This window comes from Larus michahellis, chromosome 8 (assembly GCF_964199755.1).
Source record: "Larus michahellis chromosome 8, bLarMic1.1, whole genome shotgun sequence".
Lineage (NCBI taxonomy): Eukaryota > Metazoa > Chordata > Aves > Charadriiformes > Laridae > Larus > Larus michahellis.
Window position 1 is genome coordinate 2,592,979 of NC_133903.1, and position 21,118 is coordinate 2,614,096.

At 50.9% G+C, this 21,118-nt stretch overlaps 1 protein-coding gene across 3 annotated transcripts in view; it reads right to left on the reverse strand.

Annotated features, from left to right (window-relative positions):
• Nucleotides 1-1,362: 1,362 nt before the first annotated feature.
• Nucleotides 1,363-21,118, reverse strand: part of MICALL2 (MICAL like 2) — a 32,022-nt gene continuing 12,266 nt past the window's right edge. For all 3 annotated transcript variants that reach the window (XM_074596821.1, XM_074596822.1, XM_074596823.1), the window contains 15 exons: nucleotides 17,762-17,903; nucleotides 15,131-15,291; nucleotides 14,351-14,472; nucleotides 13,289-13,960; nucleotides 12,906-13,081; nucleotides 11,964-12,039; nucleotides 11,535-11,650; nucleotides 10,861-11,010; nucleotides 6,285-6,340; nucleotides 5,660-5,783; nucleotides 4,968-5,058; nucleotides 4,516-4,589; nucleotides 4,057-4,171; nucleotides 3,039-3,085; nucleotides 1,363-2,947 (listed from right to left, as the gene is read on the reverse strand). In XM_074596821.1, coding sequence (XP_074452922.1) covers nucleotides 2,850-2,947; nucleotides 3,039-3,085; nucleotides 4,057-4,171; nucleotides 4,516-4,589; nucleotides 4,968-5,058; nucleotides 5,660-5,783; nucleotides 6,285-6,340; nucleotides 10,861-11,010; nucleotides 11,535-11,650; nucleotides 11,964-12,039; nucleotides 12,906-13,081; nucleotides 13,289-13,960; nucleotides 14,351-14,472; nucleotides 15,131-15,291; nucleotides 17,762-17,903 — 2,220 coding nt within the window. In that variant the 3' untranslated portion in view covers nucleotides 1,363-2,849. The remainder of the gene's footprint in view (nucleotides 2,948-3,038; nucleotides 3,086-4,056; nucleotides 4,172-4,515; nucleotides 4,590-4,967; nucleotides 5,059-5,659; nucleotides 5,784-6,284; nucleotides 6,341-10,860; nucleotides 11,011-11,534; nucleotides 11,651-11,963; nucleotides 12,040-12,905; nucleotides 13,082-13,288; nucleotides 13,961-14,350; nucleotides 14,473-15,130; nucleotides 15,292-17,761; nucleotides 17,904-21,118) is intronic.

Below are 21,118 nucleotides of genomic sequence, written 5' to 3' on the forward strand. Positions count from 1 at the left end.
TCCATTATTTATCTGCTCCTCTTTGGTGTAGAAATAATTGAGGTCAGTCTTGAAGGCAGCCTCACACCAGCCCATGACCTGCTCCCGGTGGCACAGCGAGGAAGGCTGGGCCCTCCCTCCACTCCCATTCTCAAGATTTCTCTGCCTAGAGATCATTTAAATCTTTTAAACCCACATAGCACTTCCAGGTGAGCCTCATATCTCCTAGACCATGGTCACCATCTCCAACAGACTCCAGATGGGAGAAGCAGCTGAGTTTTCCCTTCAAAGCCTCTTCTTTGGAGGCAGGTAAGCACGTAGCTAGCCGGTGTAATGACTGCCTGCTTTCTGGCAGCAGCTGGCCCTCTCATGAAAGCAAACCCTACAGAGGCCAAACCCTACGCTCATCACCAATGCAGGGCCCCAGGGGGTGTAGTTTAAGCACCTTGTGATCACTTTCCTGCCTAGACCCATCTCCTGCCTGCCCTTCAGGTTGGGCAAAGGTTAAACTGCCCCGTGTCTCCCGGAGAGGGAAGGACTGGATGAGTTCGGACGATGCTGCCACCCCCAAATCCATACAAATTAAACCTCGAGAATGGAGAATCTGAGCCTGAAAAGATGAAAGCCCAGCAATAACGACAGCCTGGGATAGCGATAGGAGAGGGACCCTCTCATTAGGACCGACTCATTTCTCCCCTTCATCAGAGGAGGTTTCAGCTCCGTCCCTCTTGGCTGGCAGCCCACGCTGGCAGGTTTCATTATGGGGATTTGCTGCTGATGCCCAGATCTGGGAGAGGGGCTGTCCTCCCTCCCCTCATCCCTACACACCACCCCAGGAAAGAAAGAGCTTCCCGACAAGCAGACCGGGATGGCAAGGCACAGCCCACCAGCCCCTGTGCTCAGCGTGTCCCCCCAACCCAGGTCATCTTCCCCTCTGGGCGAACTCAGGTGAGCATGGAGCAAAGAGCGCGGTGACAGCACTTCCATCAGTGTTTTAACCCAAGGAAACCACAGTTCAGTCATTTGGGTCATCAATGCCATGGAACATGCTCTGCCTCTCGTCTTCTCCCCCAGACTGCTGGCTAGGCTGGGGTCCCACAAGGCTTGGGGACGCGTGCGATGCTAAAGCAGCAAGGGGGAAAATGGACTTAGCCGAGAGGTTTGACATGTCAATGAAATCACTGAGAAATCCCTTGGTGCTGCTGCACTCCCGGGACCTGCAGTTGGTCTGCAAGCTCTGGGCAGGGGAGCCTCTCCACCACAGCTACGCCAAGCTCCTGCTACCGCTCCCAGCTCCAGAGGAGGATCCTCAGTGCTCAGTGACCAGGGCAGCCCACACCTCAGTAACCCACACCCAAACTCGCGCTGGGACTCTCGAGATTTGCTCCAGCAACTCTTTATTGGACAAAAGCATATGCAGGTACAGGGTGACCCACCACATGTCTACACATGGCACACACTGTGGGCACCAGGAACCCCCTCGGGCACTTGGTACCTCACCCAGCACACCCCTGCGGTGCCCGGGGCGGGCTGCCTGGGACAGAGAGTCCCACTGCCACCTCGTGGGTAAGGGATGCATCGCCTCCACTTTGCCACCGGGCACAGCGGGCAGCGAACCTCCTCCCTGCAAAATTCCAGGTCCTGCTGGAGAGCAGGACCCAAGAAACCCCAACGTACCTGGCTTGGAGGAGGAAGAAGGGAAGGGCAGGGAACCCCACACATACCAGAGTTAGAGACATGAATTATTCCGATCTTTCCCTGCCCATCTTCATCCTTGCTCCCCAAGTTGAGTGGGAAGAGAGGATGCTGCCACACAGTGCAGGGGTCTGGCTCCAGTCACTGTGGACTGAGGGAAGAGTGGAAAGACCCACTGCCAACAGCCCAGGACCTGCTCAAACTCTCCTGGTCCCACCAAGGTGAACCACAGCACCCCTTGAGGGCGCTGGCTGTCCAGGGACAAAGCCTCAGGAGATGAAATGCTGGTTCCACACGGAAGACTAGTGGGTGAGGCAAACCCATTAATTCCCTTCTGCTCCCAGTTAGCACCAGGTTGTTAAAAAGAAGACTTCTGTTTGTCTTCGGCAGGATGGGCAATGAAAACCCTGCTTCACTGTGCAGTCAGAGAGAGAAGGAAGCTACAAATCTCCCCCACAGAGGGAATGAAGCAGTAAGCAACCTCTCATGGCTTTGAGAAACCAGCCTACAGCACCTCCCAAAAGGAGGTCTGGAAACAGAGCACTATTGCTGAAACCTCTCTGGGTCTAGGACATCCCACCCCATAGATACAGAGGTGGTTCTGCTCCCTGCCTCCCCTCGGCTGGGGCCTGCAGCTCCAGTTTGCACTGGCATAATAAGGGGGAGACCCTCAATTGCTCTTGCCCCATAGCACCTCCCTCTCTGTGTCTGATCCTGGCCAAAGAGCCACAGCGCACGCAGAGGGGGAGGAAGGGAGGGAGAAAGGCTCTTTCGCAGACCAGCACAGCGTCCTTGGTGCAGCCCTGGCTGACATGAGTGGGGCACTGTGGGGTGACACGCAGTGCCATGCTCCTGCATTCAGGATGGTAATCACCCGAGCAGTGGATGGGCAAATTGAGCTCTGTCCTCCTGAGCTGCCGAAGAGGCTGAAGCCAGCTCTGAGCTAGGTCCAAAGAAGAAAAACAATCTCAAAAGTCCATCTTCTGGGAAAGGCATCCTTGGGCCCCACACCAGGGCCAGAGGGGATTCAAACCGTCCATCTGGTCCGCAAACCTGCAGGCTGCATGTCAGGGAGCAGAGAAGCCTCATCACAGTCCTGCATGACTCCAGAAAAGCAGCAGTGAGGAATGAACATCCCTTTGATGACCCTCTCTGGGCCGCTGGGCAAAGGAACATCACTCCGGAGCTTTACTCTTATTTTTCTGCTTCCATATTTTGGACAAGCGGAACTTGTTCTTCTTCTTGTCTGTCTCCTGGCTCTCGAGAGATCCATCTGCAGGAGAGGGAGCAGACACAGAGCAGGTTGAGACCCACAGCCCCAGTGCCACCCAGTGCTGCTCCGTAAGAGTAGAAAGGGCCCTTACCCAACCTCTGGATCATGTCTGCCAACATCTGGTCCTCCTCTTGCTCTCTGTAATGGAACAGCATGGCATTAGAAAACTGCCACGTTTCATGACAAGGTGGTAGACATGAAAAACCCTGCAAAGACTACTGTTGTTCCCATTGTCAAAATGACCAACCTCCACAGCACACCCTAAGAAGAGTGCAGGAAAAAACCCAACCAGTTAGAGGAGTCCCAGACATGAGCAAATTGCATCTGGTTTCTTTGAAATCAAGGCTCTGTGCAGGGATTTCCAGACCGTGGCAGTCCAGCACTGCGGCAGGGAGGCCGCTGCCCCAGCTGGCCTATGAATCATCTGAACTCACTGAGTGGTGAAACACCACCGCACCCGAGGAGATGAATAAAGGTTAAGACATCAGCAGCCTGGGGTGCTGCAGAGGTGCTCACTGCAGTCAGGGACAAACGCACTGCTGTCTCCTTGGGCCTGGGCAAGGCCAGAGCCAAAAGCCTGAGCATTACTAGAATCCTCAAGCTGGAGTCTGTACCCTGAGGTCAAGAAACGGAGGCTGCTCTCAGCAACAGGAGGCACAAATCCAGCTACTTGACACAGCAGTCTTCCTTTGAACTTGGGGCAGGATCCACCTCTCGGCTACAGTTGTTCTTTCAGCTGCTGCAGCAGACAAACATTCCTGGCTTCATGTTCCCAGAGTCCTCCTGCAGCTCCCATGCTGCCTCCATCCTCCCCAGCTCCAGCCTCTCCCTCTCTTTCCCAGCCTTATACATTTTCACAGCCCTTGTCCTCACAGCAGCATTAGCTTGAGAGAGCACTGAACATGGCTGCGGTCCTGATCTCAGTTTCTAACAGCTGCCAAGGAAGCAATGGCAGCAGCATTTAGGACAAGATGGTTGGTGACAGGTCACCACCCACCTCTCATGGAGCAGAAGTCTGGATTACAGCCATTCATCCACCCCTACAGCCTGGGCAGCAGAGGAAATCATCCCCAGTGTTGGCTCATCTCCCACCATCTGAAGGCCCTCACCTGAGTCTGTCCTCATCCAGGCACTCCACGATGCTATTCCGATCATTGACCGTGTTTAGGTACGAGTCCAGCAGCTCCTTCTCTCGCTCCTTCTCCCTGTGTGTCTTCAGTTCCTCTGCACAAGACAAGAGAAGCCCATCTCACAGCTATAGGTAAGTACCTCCCCGCTGTGGCTGCTGCCTCCACCCTGCTGCAGCAAGTCCCTCTCACAGACCCAAATTTTATCATCCTCATGCTCAGGGGCACATCTTACATCCCCTCAGAAAGCACAGGTGGGTTGGATGCTTCAGGGTGTCTGCACCTGACAGCTCGACAGCACAGTCGGGAGACACCCTGCAGTGAAACTGCAATCCCTGGCAGTGTCATTCAGCTCTGAAGGACATCCCAGGGCTGGCACGCAGAGCGGAGGGCTCCACACAGCCAGGGGCCAGTAGGACTCTCAGCGCAGCTGGTCCTTACCTGGCTTGCTCATGAGATGTCGCAGCTCCATCTCAATGTTCCACTGCTGCTCCTCCAGTTTCTGCTGCTTCATCCTGGAAGGAACCACAGAAGTGATGAGTTACTGCCTCTCCCTGCCCCAGGGATGGACACTTCTCATGTTGTGCTAAAGCCTCTTCTCTACACTGCTGACCACATGGGTGCTGGCGAGTCAAGGGCAATCTTCCTCCATCACATTTGTAAGGTTTCCCTCCCCACAAACTCATCACAGACCCCGGGTGCCCATCAGTGCTCAAAGGCCCATCAGCTAATACCTCAGGATACTGGCAGTTCTCCCAGAGACGTCCTCAAGCCCTCCCTCATCCTACCAATTGGCATGTTATTTTTTGGGCTGCCACATTCCCTGTCCTTCCCTGCTTACCGCTCACAGGTGAAGCGCATAAGCAGAAGGGTGAATTTCTGGTTGTACTTACTTATACATCAGCTCCGATTCCTGTCTGAGCAGCAGCTGTTTCTCATAGATCAGTTTGAACCAATCCACCATGAGGGCATCCTCAGACTCGTCTGCAAAGGAGACAAAGGGCAAGACCCCTTCAGAAGCTGCATCGGTTCAGTCTCCCTGGCTTAAACACACAACCACTTGAGGGAGAGCCTAGGTTAACTTATATGAGCCACAGGCAACCTCACATGAAAACAGCTCATCTTTGGTACCCCTGGGTACAAGGGAAAGGGTGCAGATCACTCCCTGCAGGTCGAAGGAAGATGCTCACAGATACCCTACCACAGGGTACCCAACTCATCTTCTGTGTGGCCGGCCCAACTCTGCCATTCTGAATGAACTCACTGAGCCCTGCCAAATTGGAGCCAGCCACGACGGCCAGTCTGGCTTTGGATCCAAAAGCCAGATCAATAGCAGCTTTCCACTCCCCAAACTCCCTGATCTTCAGCCAAATAAACACAAGACCTTGCTCAAACAATATGTTAGGAAATAGCCAGAGAGGGTTCAAAATTCCCAGGGCTTTATCTTGCTATACCAGGTACCTTTGGCAACCTGGTGTCTCACATGTAGCATGAGCTCCTAGAAACGGAGCCAATAATGCCCAGGGGTAGGACATGAGCCTGACACCTTCCCACCATAACATAGCTGGCCCATGGTCTTCTTTACCTCCCTCGCAACCACGCAGCTGCTTCTCCAGATCCACTCCTTTCAATTCCAGCTCAAACAGCTGCTTCTCGATGTCACGCACCTTCTCCTGGATTTCCTCCTCGGAGAGGTAGTCTGGGTGCAGCTAGGAAAACACAATTAGGAACAAATACAGCTTTAGTGCCCTCAGACTGCCTGCTGAGGTCACAGCCCTAATGGAGATGGGAAATGACATGAGGAGCCCAACTGCAGAACCATGTTCTGGAAGGGCCAAGGCAGCAGAGATGCAGAGCTGGCTGCTCCCAACAGAGCAGCGGCCACTGCAGTGTTACAGCGCTGATACATCGGCTGAGTGATAACATCTACCCACACTCATTAATCCACAGACATTCCTCCTCCTTTGTTGGGGAAGGCTACATCTACCAGAATTTTCTTTGTCACTGCCTTAATCCAGCCTCTATCATCCCCCTGCATGGAGATAACCGCAGTCTCTCCACCTTCTCTCTGCCCCACAGCCTTTCACCCTTTTCCCAGGGAGTCAAATAAACCCTCCCAATAAGACAAACTGAGATATTTCTGGGTAAGCACTCCAGTAGCACACCCAGCAACCCCAGCCTGCTCCTTTACACCAGGTTTCCAGCCATACCTTGGTTGGGGACACTGCTTCGGGGCTCTGGATGCTTTCCGGAACAGAGGGTTTAACTAGAAGGGAGAAAAAAAAAAACAAAATCAACACAATAAACTTTAAATATTTTTGTGGTGTGGGACAGTGCCTACACCACCAGAGAGCACAACAGGTCCCTGCCACCCAACAGAGAGCAATGACGACAGGCGTGTATCGGCATGCCTGACTGAGGGGAGAGATGTGTCTGCAGGGCACAGGCAGTCACCTAACTCAGGTGTGACGTGGGAGCTTGCACATGAGAATATTGACTTCCATGTTCATTTATTAGCTTGTTAAAACTCAAAGACACCTATTGTGGCAAAAGCCACCCCTTATTAAGCTTCCAAAGGATAGAACAGAAATACTGGGCTACTGTCACAGGAAACACCAAGATATACTTCAAAATGCCCCTCCAAGTGCTCTTGTACAAAGAAGCATCAGTAAATACTGATGAACAAAAGATGGTCTAGGGGACCTCAGCATAAGCCTCAGGAAACCAAGGTTCAATTCCTTCCACAAAACACTTCCTAGGTGAGAAGTCCCTTAAGCCCCACTACACAGTGTTATTTAAGCCCTGGACACCTATTAAAAATCAATCCTTAAGCAACGTGTGTTTGTTCCACTGTGCCTCAGCTTCCTCTGCCCAACTGTGCTGCAAGGATAACTACAGAAGAGTGTGAGGTATTCGGATACCCGAGGGGCCGGGCTGGATAATTACCACAGAGAGAGAACAGAGGCGTACGTGGATGATGTGATAGGAAGGAAAACTCTAGTATCAAAAGAGCAGGGCTGTAAAGGAGGCAGCAGCGGTGCAGGCTCAGCACACACAAGGAGAAAGACGGGACAGACTAGGGGAGCTCCCTGAGAGTCTCTGGCAATTGGTGCTGACTGGAGGCAGAGCTCAAGGACAGCTCTCCAGTCACCCAGTCCCTGCTCTATTGCGTTTCCCAGGAAGAGTGCAAAAGGAGAAGATGCTGGATGTGGCAAGCGGCTGTGTTGTCCCTGCACCGCTGGCCTCCATCAGGTTACCATTCCCTCTGGATGCTGCTCTGTTGGCCTGTACGCCACCTGCGACTCGCACGTCTCTCAAAGGTTCCTCCAAGAAGGACCTGGCCTGCCATGGGCAGCCTGCTGCCGCCGTCCGAGCAACACCTCCCTCTCCCACCTCAGCCCTGCACCTCCAGGACCCTTCTGGCTGATCTCTGCAGCTTCTCCAACCAAGGCAGAAAGCTGCACCACTGATCGTGAGGAGGCCAAGGTCACTGGAGGGGAACAGCTAGTAAAACGATGCTCTCCTGACCAGCTCAGGGTGCGATATCCCCTGATAGCCTCAAGTTCTGTCTTGCCAGACACAAGATGGGTTGGGCTGCTTGCCTGCAAACTGGAAGTAGTACAGTCAGAGCCTCCTTTCTCAACAGAAAACACTACTTATACCAAAGAAAACTAACGACCTACAGAAATGCTCACCATCCATATTGCCCCACGCAACACATGGAGCACTAAGGGCAGGAACAGTAGCTGACTCTTCACAGTAGCTCTCTGAGTGCTGAAGTAAAGACCTATACAGAGGAGCAACAAGTCTCTCCTTAACCCACAGGCTGCCAAGCGACAGCGCCGAGAGAACAGCCTTTCAGATGGCAGACTTGCACAGACGTGGAAAACGGGGACAGACTGCTGGGAAAGTTTCCCGCAGCGGGCACTCCCCAACGGCAATCATTAAACTTTAGAAAGACGGATATAAAACCAGCCTCCCTTATCTTAACAGCACACTTCCTGGGAAAGATGTAATGCTGAACCTTGTGGCTGAGTCTGAGGAAAAGGGAGATGGAAAGTTTTGGGAAAATTATGTCAGTCTTTAAAATAGACAATGCAATTGGAGGTTGGATGCTTCGTAGCTGTCAGAGGCGCAGGCTGAGGACAATGCTGAAACCAGCTAACAACTACTACAGCATGAGGCCACCGAGCCATTGAGACCCATCCTGCTTGCTCCGAGACAAATATCAGGGTCAGGGCTGAGCCCTGCCGTGAGGACATTCTAGTCCAGACACGTAAGACAGTGCCAGGTGGGGTAAGGAAAGGGGAGAACAAACAAGTCACGCAAAGAGGACAGCAGCAAATATCAGGTTAGTTCCAGAAAATTTCTAGCCCAATAAGAACTTAATCTGGCTACTGCCATAAAAGACAATGAAAAATATTTCTATAAATACATTAGCAACAAAAGGAGGACTAAGGAAAATCTCCATCCTTTATCAGAGGGCAGGGGGAAACACAGTGACAAAGGATGAGGAAAAGGCTGAGGTACCTAATGCCTTCTTTGTTTCAGTTTTTAACAGTAAGACCGATTGTTCTCTGGGTACCCAGCCCCCTCACTTGGATGACAGGGATGGGGAGCAGAACAAAGCCCCCATAACCCAAGGGGAAATGGTTAGTGACCTACTACACCACTGAGACACACACGTCCATGGGGCCGGATGGATCCATCCAAAGGTACTGAGCTGGCGGAGGTGCTCACCACGCCAGTTTCCATCATTTCTCAGCAGTCCTGGCTAAGCGGGGAGGTCCCGGTTGACTGGAAGATAGTAAATGTGATGCCCATCTACAACAAGGGCCGGAAGGAGGATCTGAGGAATTACAGGCCTGTCAGTCTGGCCTCGGTGCCTGGGAAGGTCATGGAGCACATCATCTTGAGTGCCATCATGCAGCACCTACAGGACAACCAGGCGATCAGGCCCGATCAGCATGGGTTTATGAAAAGCAGGTCCTGCTGGACTTATCTGATCTCCTTCTGTGATAAGATGACCCGCTTAGTGGACAAGAGAAAGGCTGTGGATGTTGTCTACCTAGACTTTAGTAAAGCCTTTGACACCGTTTCCCACAGCATTCTCCTGGAGAAACTGGTTGCTCATGGCTTGGATGGGCGTACACTTCGCTGGCTAAAAAAACCTGGCTGTAAGGCCAGGCCCAGAGAGTTGTGGTGAATGGAGTTAAATCCAGTTGGTGGCCGGTCACAAGTGGGGTTCCCCAGGGCTTAATATCAGGGCCAGTTCTGTTTAATATCTTTGTCAACAAACTGGATGAGGGGATCAAGTGCATCCTCAGTATGTTTGCAGATGACACCACGCTGGGCGGGAGTGTTGATCTGCTTGAGGGTAGGAAGGCTCTGCAGAGGGATGTGGACAGGCTGGATCGATGGGCCGAGGCAAATGGTTTGAGGTTCAACAAGGCCAAGTGTCGGGTCCTGCATTTGGGTCATAACAGTGCTACAGGCTTGGGGCAGAGTGGCTGGAAAGCTGCCCTGTGGAAAAGGACCCGGGGGTTGTTGGTCGACAGGTGGCTGAATATGAGCCAGCACAGCGTGCCCAGGTGGCCAAGGCGGCCAACAGCATCCTGCCCTGTATCAGAAACAGTGTGGCCAGCAGGACTAGGGAAGTGATGATCCCCTTGTACTCGGCACTGGTGAGGCTGCACCTCGAATACTATGTTGAGTTTTGGGCCCCTCATGACAAGAAAGACAATGAGGTGCTGGAGTGAGTCCAGAGAAGGGCAATGAAGGTTGTGAGGGGTCTGGAGCACAAGTCTTGTGAGGAGCAGCTGAGAGAACTGGGGTGGTCTAGCCTGGAGAAAAGAAGGATGAGGGGAGACCTTATCACTCTCTACAGCTCCCTGAAAAGAGGGTGTAGCGAGGTGGGTGTTGGTCTTTTCTCCCAAGGAAAAAGCAACAGGACAAGACGAAACAGCCTCAAGTCGCACCAGGAGAGGCTTGTATTGGATATTAGGAAAAATTTCTTCACCAAAAGGGTTATCGAGCATTGGAACAAGCTGCCCAGGGAAGTGTTTGAGTCACCATCCCTAGAGGTATTTAAAATTGTGTAGACATGGTGCTGAGGGACATGGGTTAGTGGTGGACTTGGCAGTGCCAGGTTTATGGTTGGACTCAATGACCTTAAAGGTCTTTTCCAACCGACATGATTCTATCAGTCTATGATTTGCATTGTGGTGGGATATGTAGGAGAAAGGACAACTGGGTGTAGGAGGAGAGGTACACAGTAAAGCTGTGGTTGAACATACAGGAACAAACTGGATTAAGGGTAGGGACAAACTGGTCAGAACATCTTTTGAAAGTACAAGAAGCAGCAGCCTTGGCTGCTGCTACTGTGTGTCCTGCCAGCTGGAGTCTCTGGCTGACAGTTCTCTGCATTCCTTTCATTTCCCAAAGCCACTCAACTAGAGAGGAAGAGAGACATCAACTAGATCCCAATTCCCTTCGAATTAGGAGATGGTCCTCTTCATAGCTTTGAGTCTAAAGAATGACAGGGCAGCGACCCTGAAAAATCCCTATTTTAATTTATTCCCTTCCCAGCAAATTCTCTGGTCCAGCTGGTTCCTGCTTAGGCCAAGCTGGCTAATTAAAATTAATGACACAGATTTTTCCCCAATGACAACAGCCACAGGCTTAGCCACAGAAAACTCAGGGACACATCTCCCATATTGACCACTCAGTCTGTCCCCTGACAGTGCAGAGGAGAGAGTGCCTTTTAGCAGGCAGAAGACACCTTACATGTGGTAGTGCTTTTCTTCAACTGGTCGCCCTCTTCCTCCTTCTTCGCAGAGCTCCCAGAGTCTTCCCAGCCTTGCTTTGAATTCTGACAGCTCCTGATAAGATCTGAGCTGGGGATCAACCTCTTCTTCATGAATCCACCAGATGAAGCTGGATTAAGAAGCACAGACAGGTTTTGGGTAAGAAATTTCAACCTTCATCTCATAAAAATCCCTTTATTGCCCAGCATCTCTGGCACTCACCCCTAGCCTCTTTCATTTCTAGTCCTAGTTCTCCTCTCTTGATGATAGCAAGGGGCACAAGCCCAAAGGAAACAGGGGAAAAACCACCGATTACAAAGCCAGAGTACAAGAGAAGGGCAGAGGAGAAGAATAAAAGGTTGGGAACCATCACCAAGATTTCTCACAATTTCACATTTATGCAAGAGAGGGTAAGCAAAATCTTGCTAGCTGTCTTGCAGAAGAAGGGCACCCTGTGAAGACCGAGTCCCTCTCCTGGGGGAAGGATGGCTCTCCAAATAAAGGCACCACAGGGCCAAAGCAGGTGCAGAAAGCAAGAATCCCTGAAAGCAAGACACAATCTCCACCAACGTGTTCCTCACGTGTGCCTTGCAGCACTAATGCCTGTCCCTTGCCTGACTAGCAGAATGGAGGCAAAGCTTATATCCTTCATACCGGAGTCCTGCTTTGCTGATGGGACAACTAACGGACTTGGCTTTGTCTCCTTGTGTGCTGGGCTCCCTGTTCCCACCTGGGAGTTATCAGTAGGTTTCTTAGAGCCACCTTGGTCTCTGCAAAGAAGAAAGACAAAGGTAGGAAACCATTCTTCTTGCAGAATGGTCCACAGGAAGAGTTCTGGACATCCGGGGCTGGATCTGGGATAGTCACACTTTTCTAATCAAGAGTCCCACAATTTGAAATATGTTTTCCCTCCCCAGAGATGAAAGCCTTTGCCTTTTCCATCAAATTGTCAAACACAGAAGCATTAAAACACAGGAGCTCTTCCCTCCTACGTGTACACAGACCTGCAGCAACAAATGCAGCTGCAGACACGAACATCCCCATTCACTTGTCACAGAGACCCACCAGCTCCAAGACACTCACTTGTTGGCCACAGGCTTCAACAGAGATCTCCACTCTGCTGGGCTCTCAGACTTGTCTTCACCAACGTTCTTGCTTCCTAAAGGAAGGGACATACCAAGATAACATCAGATCCAATAAAAAGAAACAAGCGAGATCTGTGTCTCAGGAGGATCTTAGGAGATAAGCCATGCACTGGGGTAGATACTGTGACGTTATTGCAGCAAACCAGCACCAGTTCAACAAGTTTAACACAGACAAATTCACATACAATAGATAGCAAATAACCTTGGTGGCATTTTAACCCTTTTGGATCAAACGCTTTAAACCTTATGCAGCTACAGAAACATAGCCACTGTGTGTAAATGAACGGGCATGTTCAACAGCAACGTAACACAACCAGCTCAGACCTCAGAGACCAAAGGATGGGGCAGGAAGTGTGGGAGAGAAAAAACCCACAAGCTCACAGCAAACTGCAGACAGATACTAATTCCGGCCCCCAAAAAAGACAGGCCATCTGGAAGTGGTTGAGATACTGGGTACCCCCAGAACATCATCCCTCAGCCCACTGGTCAGTCATTGTGGTGGTAGCTCGGTTCAAAACAGGCAAGGAGGCTGGGTGAGCCCCAGCTGCAATCACAAAAATCATCCTGAAGTTCTGGCAAGGTCTGGAAAAGTCTGCCTAAGCCTCTGAAATCTACCATGATCCCAACGTTTGATGACAGCTAGTACAACTTCAAATACCCGGATATCCTCAGAGAAGAAAAACTCGCCATGCTTGAAGAGAGCAGTTACACAGGGACAAATGGAGGTGTGTTGAGCCCCAGAATGCAGAAAACCCTTAAGTGGTGGTACAGACAGAAAGTGTTTGAGTCACTGACACATGCAGTGCACTGGTCCAAGAGAAAAGCATAAAGTTGGCATGCTGTGTCCAGGCAGAGCTTCATGTGAATCCGTCATGCTCACCTTTGATGCCTTTCGACTCTGGCTTGTTCACAGAGTCAACAGGTTTGCTGGCAGCCTGGCTCTTGGGCAGAGGGTCTGTGATCTTCTCCTGTTTCAGTGCTGTGTACCCTGGTTTGCTGGACTGTGCTTTCGGAGCTGGACTCTGCCACTGAGGACTGCTGGGAGAAAACTTGCCACTGCAAAAAAGAACAACCTAGTGAGTCTTTTTGAAAGGACAGACGTTTTTATTGGCCTCTGTTCCAAAGACTTGGATGAGTCCCTCTACATGTCTTTAAATCTCATCCACAAAAGCAGTCAGGAAAAAGGGAAGAAAGATGCAGGGCGTTCTCCAAGTTATCCCAAGGATTATCTTGGGAGTAAAGAGGGAAAGAAATAGCAGTTACCTGCTGGATGCTGAGGAGCCAGTGGAAGTGGGTCCTCCTGGCCTGTTTGGAGAGGTGTTTGATCCAGCCAGAGCCTGTATAATGTGGTTACGTGCCTGATCCTTCTCAGCATTCACTGGACTGACCTCAGTAGTGCTTCTGGCAGAGGGAGTTTTACCAGGGCCATGAGAAGAAGGGACTTGTTTTTTAGTGTCAGAGGTTTTATTGGTGGAAGACTCCACCGACCGAAAAAAATTTTCTCGGGCTTGCTGTGTTTTTGTTGTGGAGGTTGTCCAAAGAGGCCCTGAGGGGGTACCTTCATGGTGATCTGTTTTATTTCCCAACGGGGTACCTTTGCAGTCATTTGGTTTATTTACGGGTGAAGAGGACCACGGAGTATTTACACTTTTGAAGCCAGAACTTCCAGAAGATGAAACAGATGGCTTGGTTGAATTAGCAAGGCCTTCCTGGCTGGGTTTCTTCAACACCTGCTCCGGTTTCTTGGGTTCTGCTGTTTTCTGGAATGCCCTGGCAGCGGTAGGGGCTGGGGTGCGCTCCGGTTTGCTCCCCGAACTGCGGAGACCAGAGATCTGGACATTGTCTGGCTGCTGGTGGCTGGTACAGATGAACGTACCGGGCTCAGGCCCAGCTTTGTAGCTTCCAGGAAGAAGCACGTTCCAACACTGCCTGCACCTGTGGATAAGAAGGTCTCAGAAAACATCCTCCAGAGCACTGGGAGGCCATTGACACGCAGCTGAGAGTGCAGGCACAGTTCCACTGTCAGCACAGGGAGGGTGAAGGTACCACACTGGCAGTGAGCAGACCCTGTGTGCACATTCCTCAGGCACCAAAACGGGAGCTGCTGATAGCATGGCCTGAAGTAGGAAAGGCGTGGGTGAAAACAGACCTGCGCAAAGAGTTTCCCCTATGCACAGGTCAAGAGCAGGCCCAGGTTGCCTCCACTCGGACAAAAACGTCCTCCATCACCTTGAGTGCCTCACATCACCCTCCCTCCAGTCCCAAGGGAACCAGGCTGCCCCTCTGCAACTCACAGGCCTGCGCCCCCGTTTTGAAGAGCTGTACCTGAAGCAGTTCCTGTGATAGAGCTTCCCATCCACCAAGTAGCGCTGCACCAGGTGCACGTGGTTCCCGCAGATCCCACAGCTGCTGCTTGGAATGTTCCCGCTCTCCGCCAGGACCCCTTTCTGTGGGGAAACACAGTGGGTGAGCAGGCAGCACTGTGGCCCCGCGTACAGCTGTGAGTCTCCCAGGCAGGCGAGAGTTTGACACGCACAGCCAGTTGGCTGGGACAGAGAAGTGATATCCAGAAAATCCCTGCTCCCAATAACCCCGTGTTCATGAGAAGTGGAACAGCCCTCGGGAGGATAGAGTAAGGGGGACCACAAAGCCAGAGGACCAGGGGGTTTTGTCCATCTGTGGGAAACTAAAGTGCAAAGGTCTCCGATTTGAATTAGCTGGGAAAGGTCCTCACCCTTTTGAGAGAGGAGCTTCCTTTCTTCCACCCCGTTTTTGTCTCTACTCTGCTTTGAAACTGTTTCCAAGAATTTAATCAATGTTTTCTAGCAAAAATAATACCTTCTGTTAAAAATCTCCATCCCCAAGATCTAGGAACAGCACAGCCATGTCCCGTTCACCACTAGATAAATCCCATCTGACTGATGGCTTTCCAGTGACTCCCACCTGAACCTGTGCAGTAACCAGACCTTGGGATTAAGTCCTCCATAGTGAGCAGAAAATTTAGAGACTATGTCCTTACCACTAGGAGCCTTGAACTGGCAAAATACCCTCTAGCTCACTGAACAGATTTAAGGTTGAAAGAACACCCCAAAACACATTTCTTACCGTGGTGACTGGGGAGGCTTCTTTTGGCTTAGCTCTGGCAGGTGGGTGGGCAGGAGGCAGTTTTGGTGGCACTGGCTTAGGAGGCTCTGAAACAGCTTTCTTCCCAAGAGGCTGCTCCTGAGGTTCAGAGGAAGGACGCTTGATTCCAGCCATGCCTCCAACTGGAAGAAAGGAAGAAGGGAAGATTTTAAGGTCACATAAGGAAAGCCCATGAGCTTAGGAGTCATTTACAATATAAGAAGATCCAGAGGTGCCTGGCAGATAACATGCAAAGCATCCAAGGGGACACAGGCTTCCTTCACAAGCTGTTCTGTAGTGACGTGAGAGGCAAGAGGTGCCAAGTGAATTTTACCAACATACGCTGGAATCATCTGGTAGCTGAAACTGCTGATTTTCTTTTCATCTCAGGGACTTCCATGGAGGGGAATGAAAAAAATGGAAAAATACAAAACTTCGTCAGTCAGTGAACAAGACCTGAGGTTTGTACCTGGCCCACAGTTTGGCTAGAACTGATCACTGCTGAAACAGGCACTGCTGTCAGGTGTTACAGCTAAGGAACTAAAGCACGAAGGGTTTGCTTCATTCAAGTTGCCGTGCTCCAGACTTCCTACACACCCTGGACCTTCACTGCTGTGGGTGTCCACCCCACATCCCAGCTGGGGACTCTCATGGAGCAAACAGGCTTGTCAGATGCAGAAATGACCACTAAAAATGCGTAATTCTACAACAGAGACTTGGAGGTGCCATGGTGGTGATGATGCAGAAACCAACAGCCTCAAGAAGCCTGCAAATGCCCAATCCTTTTCTTTCCAGATGAAAGAGAAACCCTCTAAATTCACAACAAGCGGAGAAAAGAGAATCCTAAACACACTCCAATCAAGCAAGGAATGAGAAGTGCAGGAGGCTTCCCTGGGAAATAAGGCTTCCTGCACAGTTTTTACAGACAAGACCCCCCATCTGTCTCACGGGCACATTATTTTTGCGCAACTTCCTATTCTGAATGTCTCTGTGTTCCTTGTGGGATATTTGAGCCACATCTTCACTTTACGAGCAACAAATTAAATGACCACCCATCTGAAAAGAGATTATACCCTTCTTGGTAAATACAGAGGGAGCCTGGGCAGGGTGTAGGGAGCAGACAGGAAGCCCAGTTCCCAGCAGTTTTCTCTCAATAAAGCTAAGTATCCAAATAAACACCCTCTTAAACACACTCTTTTACCGCAGCGACCGGTGGACTGGTTACAGCTGACGCAGCAAACGGTTTAGGCTCGGGTTGCCCCCTTGCTTCCCACTTGCGCCATTTATCGAGTTCTCAAAGCCCAGCACAAAGATGGGTGGCTTCGGCTCTGCTCTTCCGTAAACGCCTGACCTCAATAAAATCTTGGCCGCTCGCCCTCTCTGGCCTTCTGCGTCCTGCTTATTTCATGGTCCTGCTGGAGCCCGTTCGAAGGGCACGACTATGGTATTGGGAGTCCGCTTGGTGTCAGAGGGCACATTCTTGGCTGGGCTCATTTTCAGACATGCACATTCACCCCAGCAACAGGAATGCAACCAGAGCATTTTGTGGGACACTAGAGAGTATAAAAATGTGCTGTGCTTGATGACAGGGTAGGCAAGATGCTGGGGGGAGGGGGGTAAAGACCCCAAACTGACCCAGATTCCCACCACTTGGCACAAACACGATGGAATTTGTTTGACTCCAATCAGCAGGGTTTTAAAACAAGAAACAAAAAATGAAGAGGGGGGAGGGAAGAGGCTGTGGAGGGAGAGAAAAAAGCATGCTTAAATGTGTAAAGAGGTGGAGAAGGGGGAAGAGTTTAGACATTAAAGGCAGCTCTCAGAGTGAACTGTGCTTTCTTTTCAAGATGTAGGACATTTTCAATTCATATCTGTCTTCTCCATCTAGATTCACCTTAACTAGTTAAGTCATTCATGTCCCACTTTCTAAAGTTTCCTCTGGAGGAACCTGTGAAATTGGTTTATCGTATTATTTCATTTTGTACGAGCTTAAAGCCAAATATAAACCAAGTCTACAAGAATGCTCCTGTGAGCCCAGATAAACTCTCCAGTACGTGAATATAATGCCTTGGCAGCTCTGTGGCCTCTTTTATGTTTGAAAGAATTGCTATCGCAATTATGTCAGTTAAGGGGGTCATATTCTCCTACTTCCTTCTATCAGTACTGCTGTGCTGTGCAAGCCCTACCACGGATGCTCTTACACTGGCACAGCCTCACAGACAAGCTCAGCCTTGTTAGACTCCGTGTTCTCACCAGCCCTCTGGCGTGGCAAGGACTGGAGCAGGGACAGAGGTGCTCGAGAAAGGAAAACTGTGGTGAGGACCACAAAGCACAGAGAGTGCTCCTGTCTGGCTGAACCATAGGAAATTTTAGATTGTGTACTAAATTTTAAGGCACTGGTTTTCAAGACAAGGCATGGCCCTGTGCCTTTACAAAAACACTGGTGATACTGTAGGCCAGTGTGTAAACAGTTCAGATGCTCCATTAAAATAGATCTGGTACCAAAAGGCCTCTGTGCAGTCTATTTTGCTTTTCTAAGCTTGTTAGGGGGCAAGGGAAAGCACAAAATTGAGTCCCGATCGTTCCCACCCCTGCAGGGAATATGGTACTTACTAGGAGACCGTCCATGGAAGTAGTTATAGTACTGGGAAACATAGGTGAGGATGCTCAGCCTGTCTGGTACCCTCAGCGCAACCATATCCTCTGCATCCAGCAAGGCTGGGATCCCCAGCTCCTCCTCCGCCACTCGAAATGCCTAGAGAAGGAAGGAAAAAAAATAAATAAACAGGGGTCTTGTCCAGCCCAGGCTGCAGAGCTGCTTCTCATCAGAAGTAAGAAACTTTACTGCAAACAGCCCCACTCAAATAATAACTCTACTGGGGAACAGCTGCACCAGTTTAACTCCTACATCATACGGCCGTTACAGGAACCAACGGAGTCATGGCTTCCAGCCACGGCGTTGAGAAATTCAGGCAGGGAGCCAAAAATCTGGCCTGGCAAGCTGGCCGTAGCTCACTGCACGGGAACTCACCTGGGCTTCCCCATCTCTTCCTCCAGCCTGACTCTATCTGGATATGCACAGCTGCGGAGAGCAAGGCCTGGCAGAAGGGGATGCATCAGTCCAGGCTGGCAAACTCGTTTCCAGGCTTCCAGCCCAACCTGGAGCGCGCCCCAATTAACGGTGCGCCGGTAGGTGTTTGCAGGCAGCTTTCTACCTCCAAGTGCTGTGCAAATGTTAACGCTTCCTGCATACTGCCTGCTCTTCCCCATCTGAAAAGGGGGAAATCTCAGGCTGCAGGAGGGAGCTCTCTCTCCCAGACTAGAGAGGGGGAAGAGAGGAATAATGCAGAATTCCTGATACCTACCTCCCTTCCAGCTTAACCATTTCCATGCTCCCTAACGTGTATTTGGGGCAAATATTCTTCTTTGTGGTCCTCTCTGCTTTCAAACTGCAGGATCGAAGTCAGTTAAAGGAAGGAAAAGCTGTTTTGTTTTGCCTCTGAACAAGAGCCTTTACTAGAGGACAAAAAAATATGCAGTATCCATAGAGCAACTTTGCCCTTGCTCAACTCAGGGCTTTTACTAGGGACTTTCTCCAGCCTTCTTCCTTCCTGGCTTACAGGAAAAAATCCTTTCCCTCGCCCTTTGGAGCATCCCCTTTGAAATGCCAACACAGCAAAGGAAAAGAGCACTTGCAGGAATGGAGACACAAGGAAGGCTACTGCTGAACCCCACAATGAAAGGGTTAAAGAAAGACTTGAACGTGTTAAAACCCTCCGCATCTGACCTCTGGCACAGACACACAGCAGTGTTGGTGTACAAGCCAACTATTCCCTCTTAAAAGAAACAAACAGCCATTATTTTTTAGCAAGATAATTACCATTTTTTTCCATTGGATATCCCAGTAAAAACGCAACTGAGCTGACATTAAGCACACTTTCAGCCAGTTACCTCCGGCTGCGTCATCCCGGCTGCCAGCCCAGCCTGGCGCTCGCCTGTCTTGTAACTTGGTACTTAATATATTCTGTGGAGCGTTCCCCATCGCACTGGCTGCACAACTGGTCTGACCAGTGGAGTTTTCTTGCCGGACATTCCCGGTGTGCAGTCTAGCGGGGGACGCAGGCCATGCCACCTCCTGCCAGATGGTGCCACAGGCGAGACCAGTGCAACAGGCACAGAACAAGCGCGAGGGGTTGCCTGGACCACAAAGAGGAGGGTGCTCTATGCACACAACTGGGTTGGTGAGCAATGCAGAGAGCAGCATTAGGATGTAGTGTTCCCTGTGCCTACAGCATCCTCGTGTTCCTGGGAATTGCTCTTGCCTGGAGGTCCAATGAGATCACCACCTAACATGGCCCAGTTGCCCTTCTCCTCTATCCCTTCTCCTCCTTAAAGGCCTGCCTGGGCTGGCCTTTTAAGAAGCAATACGTTATTTCTGCATAACATTTTTCATCAGTGCAGCTCCAAGTGCTTTAAGAGGGAGATAAGTGTCACTGCTCCCATTCTGCATAGAGGAGGCAAAGTGATACGCTCGAGACCATCTGAGCTGGCCAGGAACAGCTTTCTTCTGACGCAGGCCACCGCTGTATCTGCTACACCATGCCACCGTCCATTAGCACTGAAAGAACTGGATCCAAGGCCTCTAGAAACCATTCTCTTTATATATTTTTGAAATCTTTATCAAAAAAATGCCACCAACTGAAATTTTCCTAGGGTTTGGGGTTGAGGTTTTTTGGCACTTGAGAAGTGGCACATTCTTCCTCAGCAGAAGACCTTATATAGCAAATTGCAGCCCGGACAAGATTTTTTTAGTTGAATACTACAGCTCCTGAAAAGAAGCTATTGAATCGTAAGGCATCGAGGAGGGTCTGAACGATAGCTGAGGAACAGCACTGGGAGAAATCAGGCCTACTCATATCCCGAAGGCAGCTAGAGGAAGACCGTGTAGGAGCTAGGATGGAGAGCAGCCCGAGGGGGGAGGCCAGCACAGGAGCCCACAGGGAGATGGAGAGGTCAACCCCACCCACGGCAGAGCCAAGGCAGCAGGATACCAGCAGTGAAAGGGCAACACAGACAAGTCACCCTACAGCAGGTGGAATAAGGAAGGGAAAGCAAAACAGAGGACATAAAAGAACTAAGAAATGGAGGGAGGAAAGGGGGGGGAACACAGGCTGTGACAAAGGAGGGGAGCAACTCTATTTATGAGAGGCACAAAGAAGCTTTTCATTAATAAAAGCAGTGGAGGCGGCTGGTACAGCTCATTTCCCAGGGACAAGCAAAGCCGCCCTGGGAGAGCAGACACCATCAGCCCGGCTGGGGAAGCAGCAACACTCAGGGCTTCACAGCACTCTGGCTGGGATGACCGTCCACAGCGAAGAGTCCCTGATGCCTGCCAAACACCAAACCTCAAGTGCAAAACCGCTTGGTCTGAATCTCACCTAGAGAAGAGGAACACACAGGGCTGAACCCCAGAGAGTGTGAATAACTGCTCACATACTGCAGCCGCAGCCTGGGGAGCGGGGGGTCCGTCACAGGCACTCTGAACATGGCCGGGGCCAAAGGGGAGCAGAAGCTAAGGAGCATGGGGGGCTAAGTTTAGCTCTCCCGGAGGCAAGGACCACCGCAGATGGCTCACTGCGTCAGAGGATGTCATTCCTCCAGTCCAGACAAGAGTAAGCTGCCGTGGTTCGTTCACATCCCGAGCTCCTGCCAAGCAGCCACAAAGCTGTGTGGAGCGATGCCAAGGGAAAAAGAAGCACTTTAATCTGCTGCCTCCCTCTTTGCGAGGGAGAGAGGGAGAAAAAAATCCTTCCTTGGAGCACTAAGCCCATACTTGAATCCAGTGCAGGAAGGGATTGGCCTGCCCAACTTCTACTTTCTTCATAGAGAGAACAAGAGAAACTCAAATCCCACCCTGGCGCGAAGTGTCCAGGCAGGATGAGGTTTTACATTGTCTCCACCTTCCAGCAG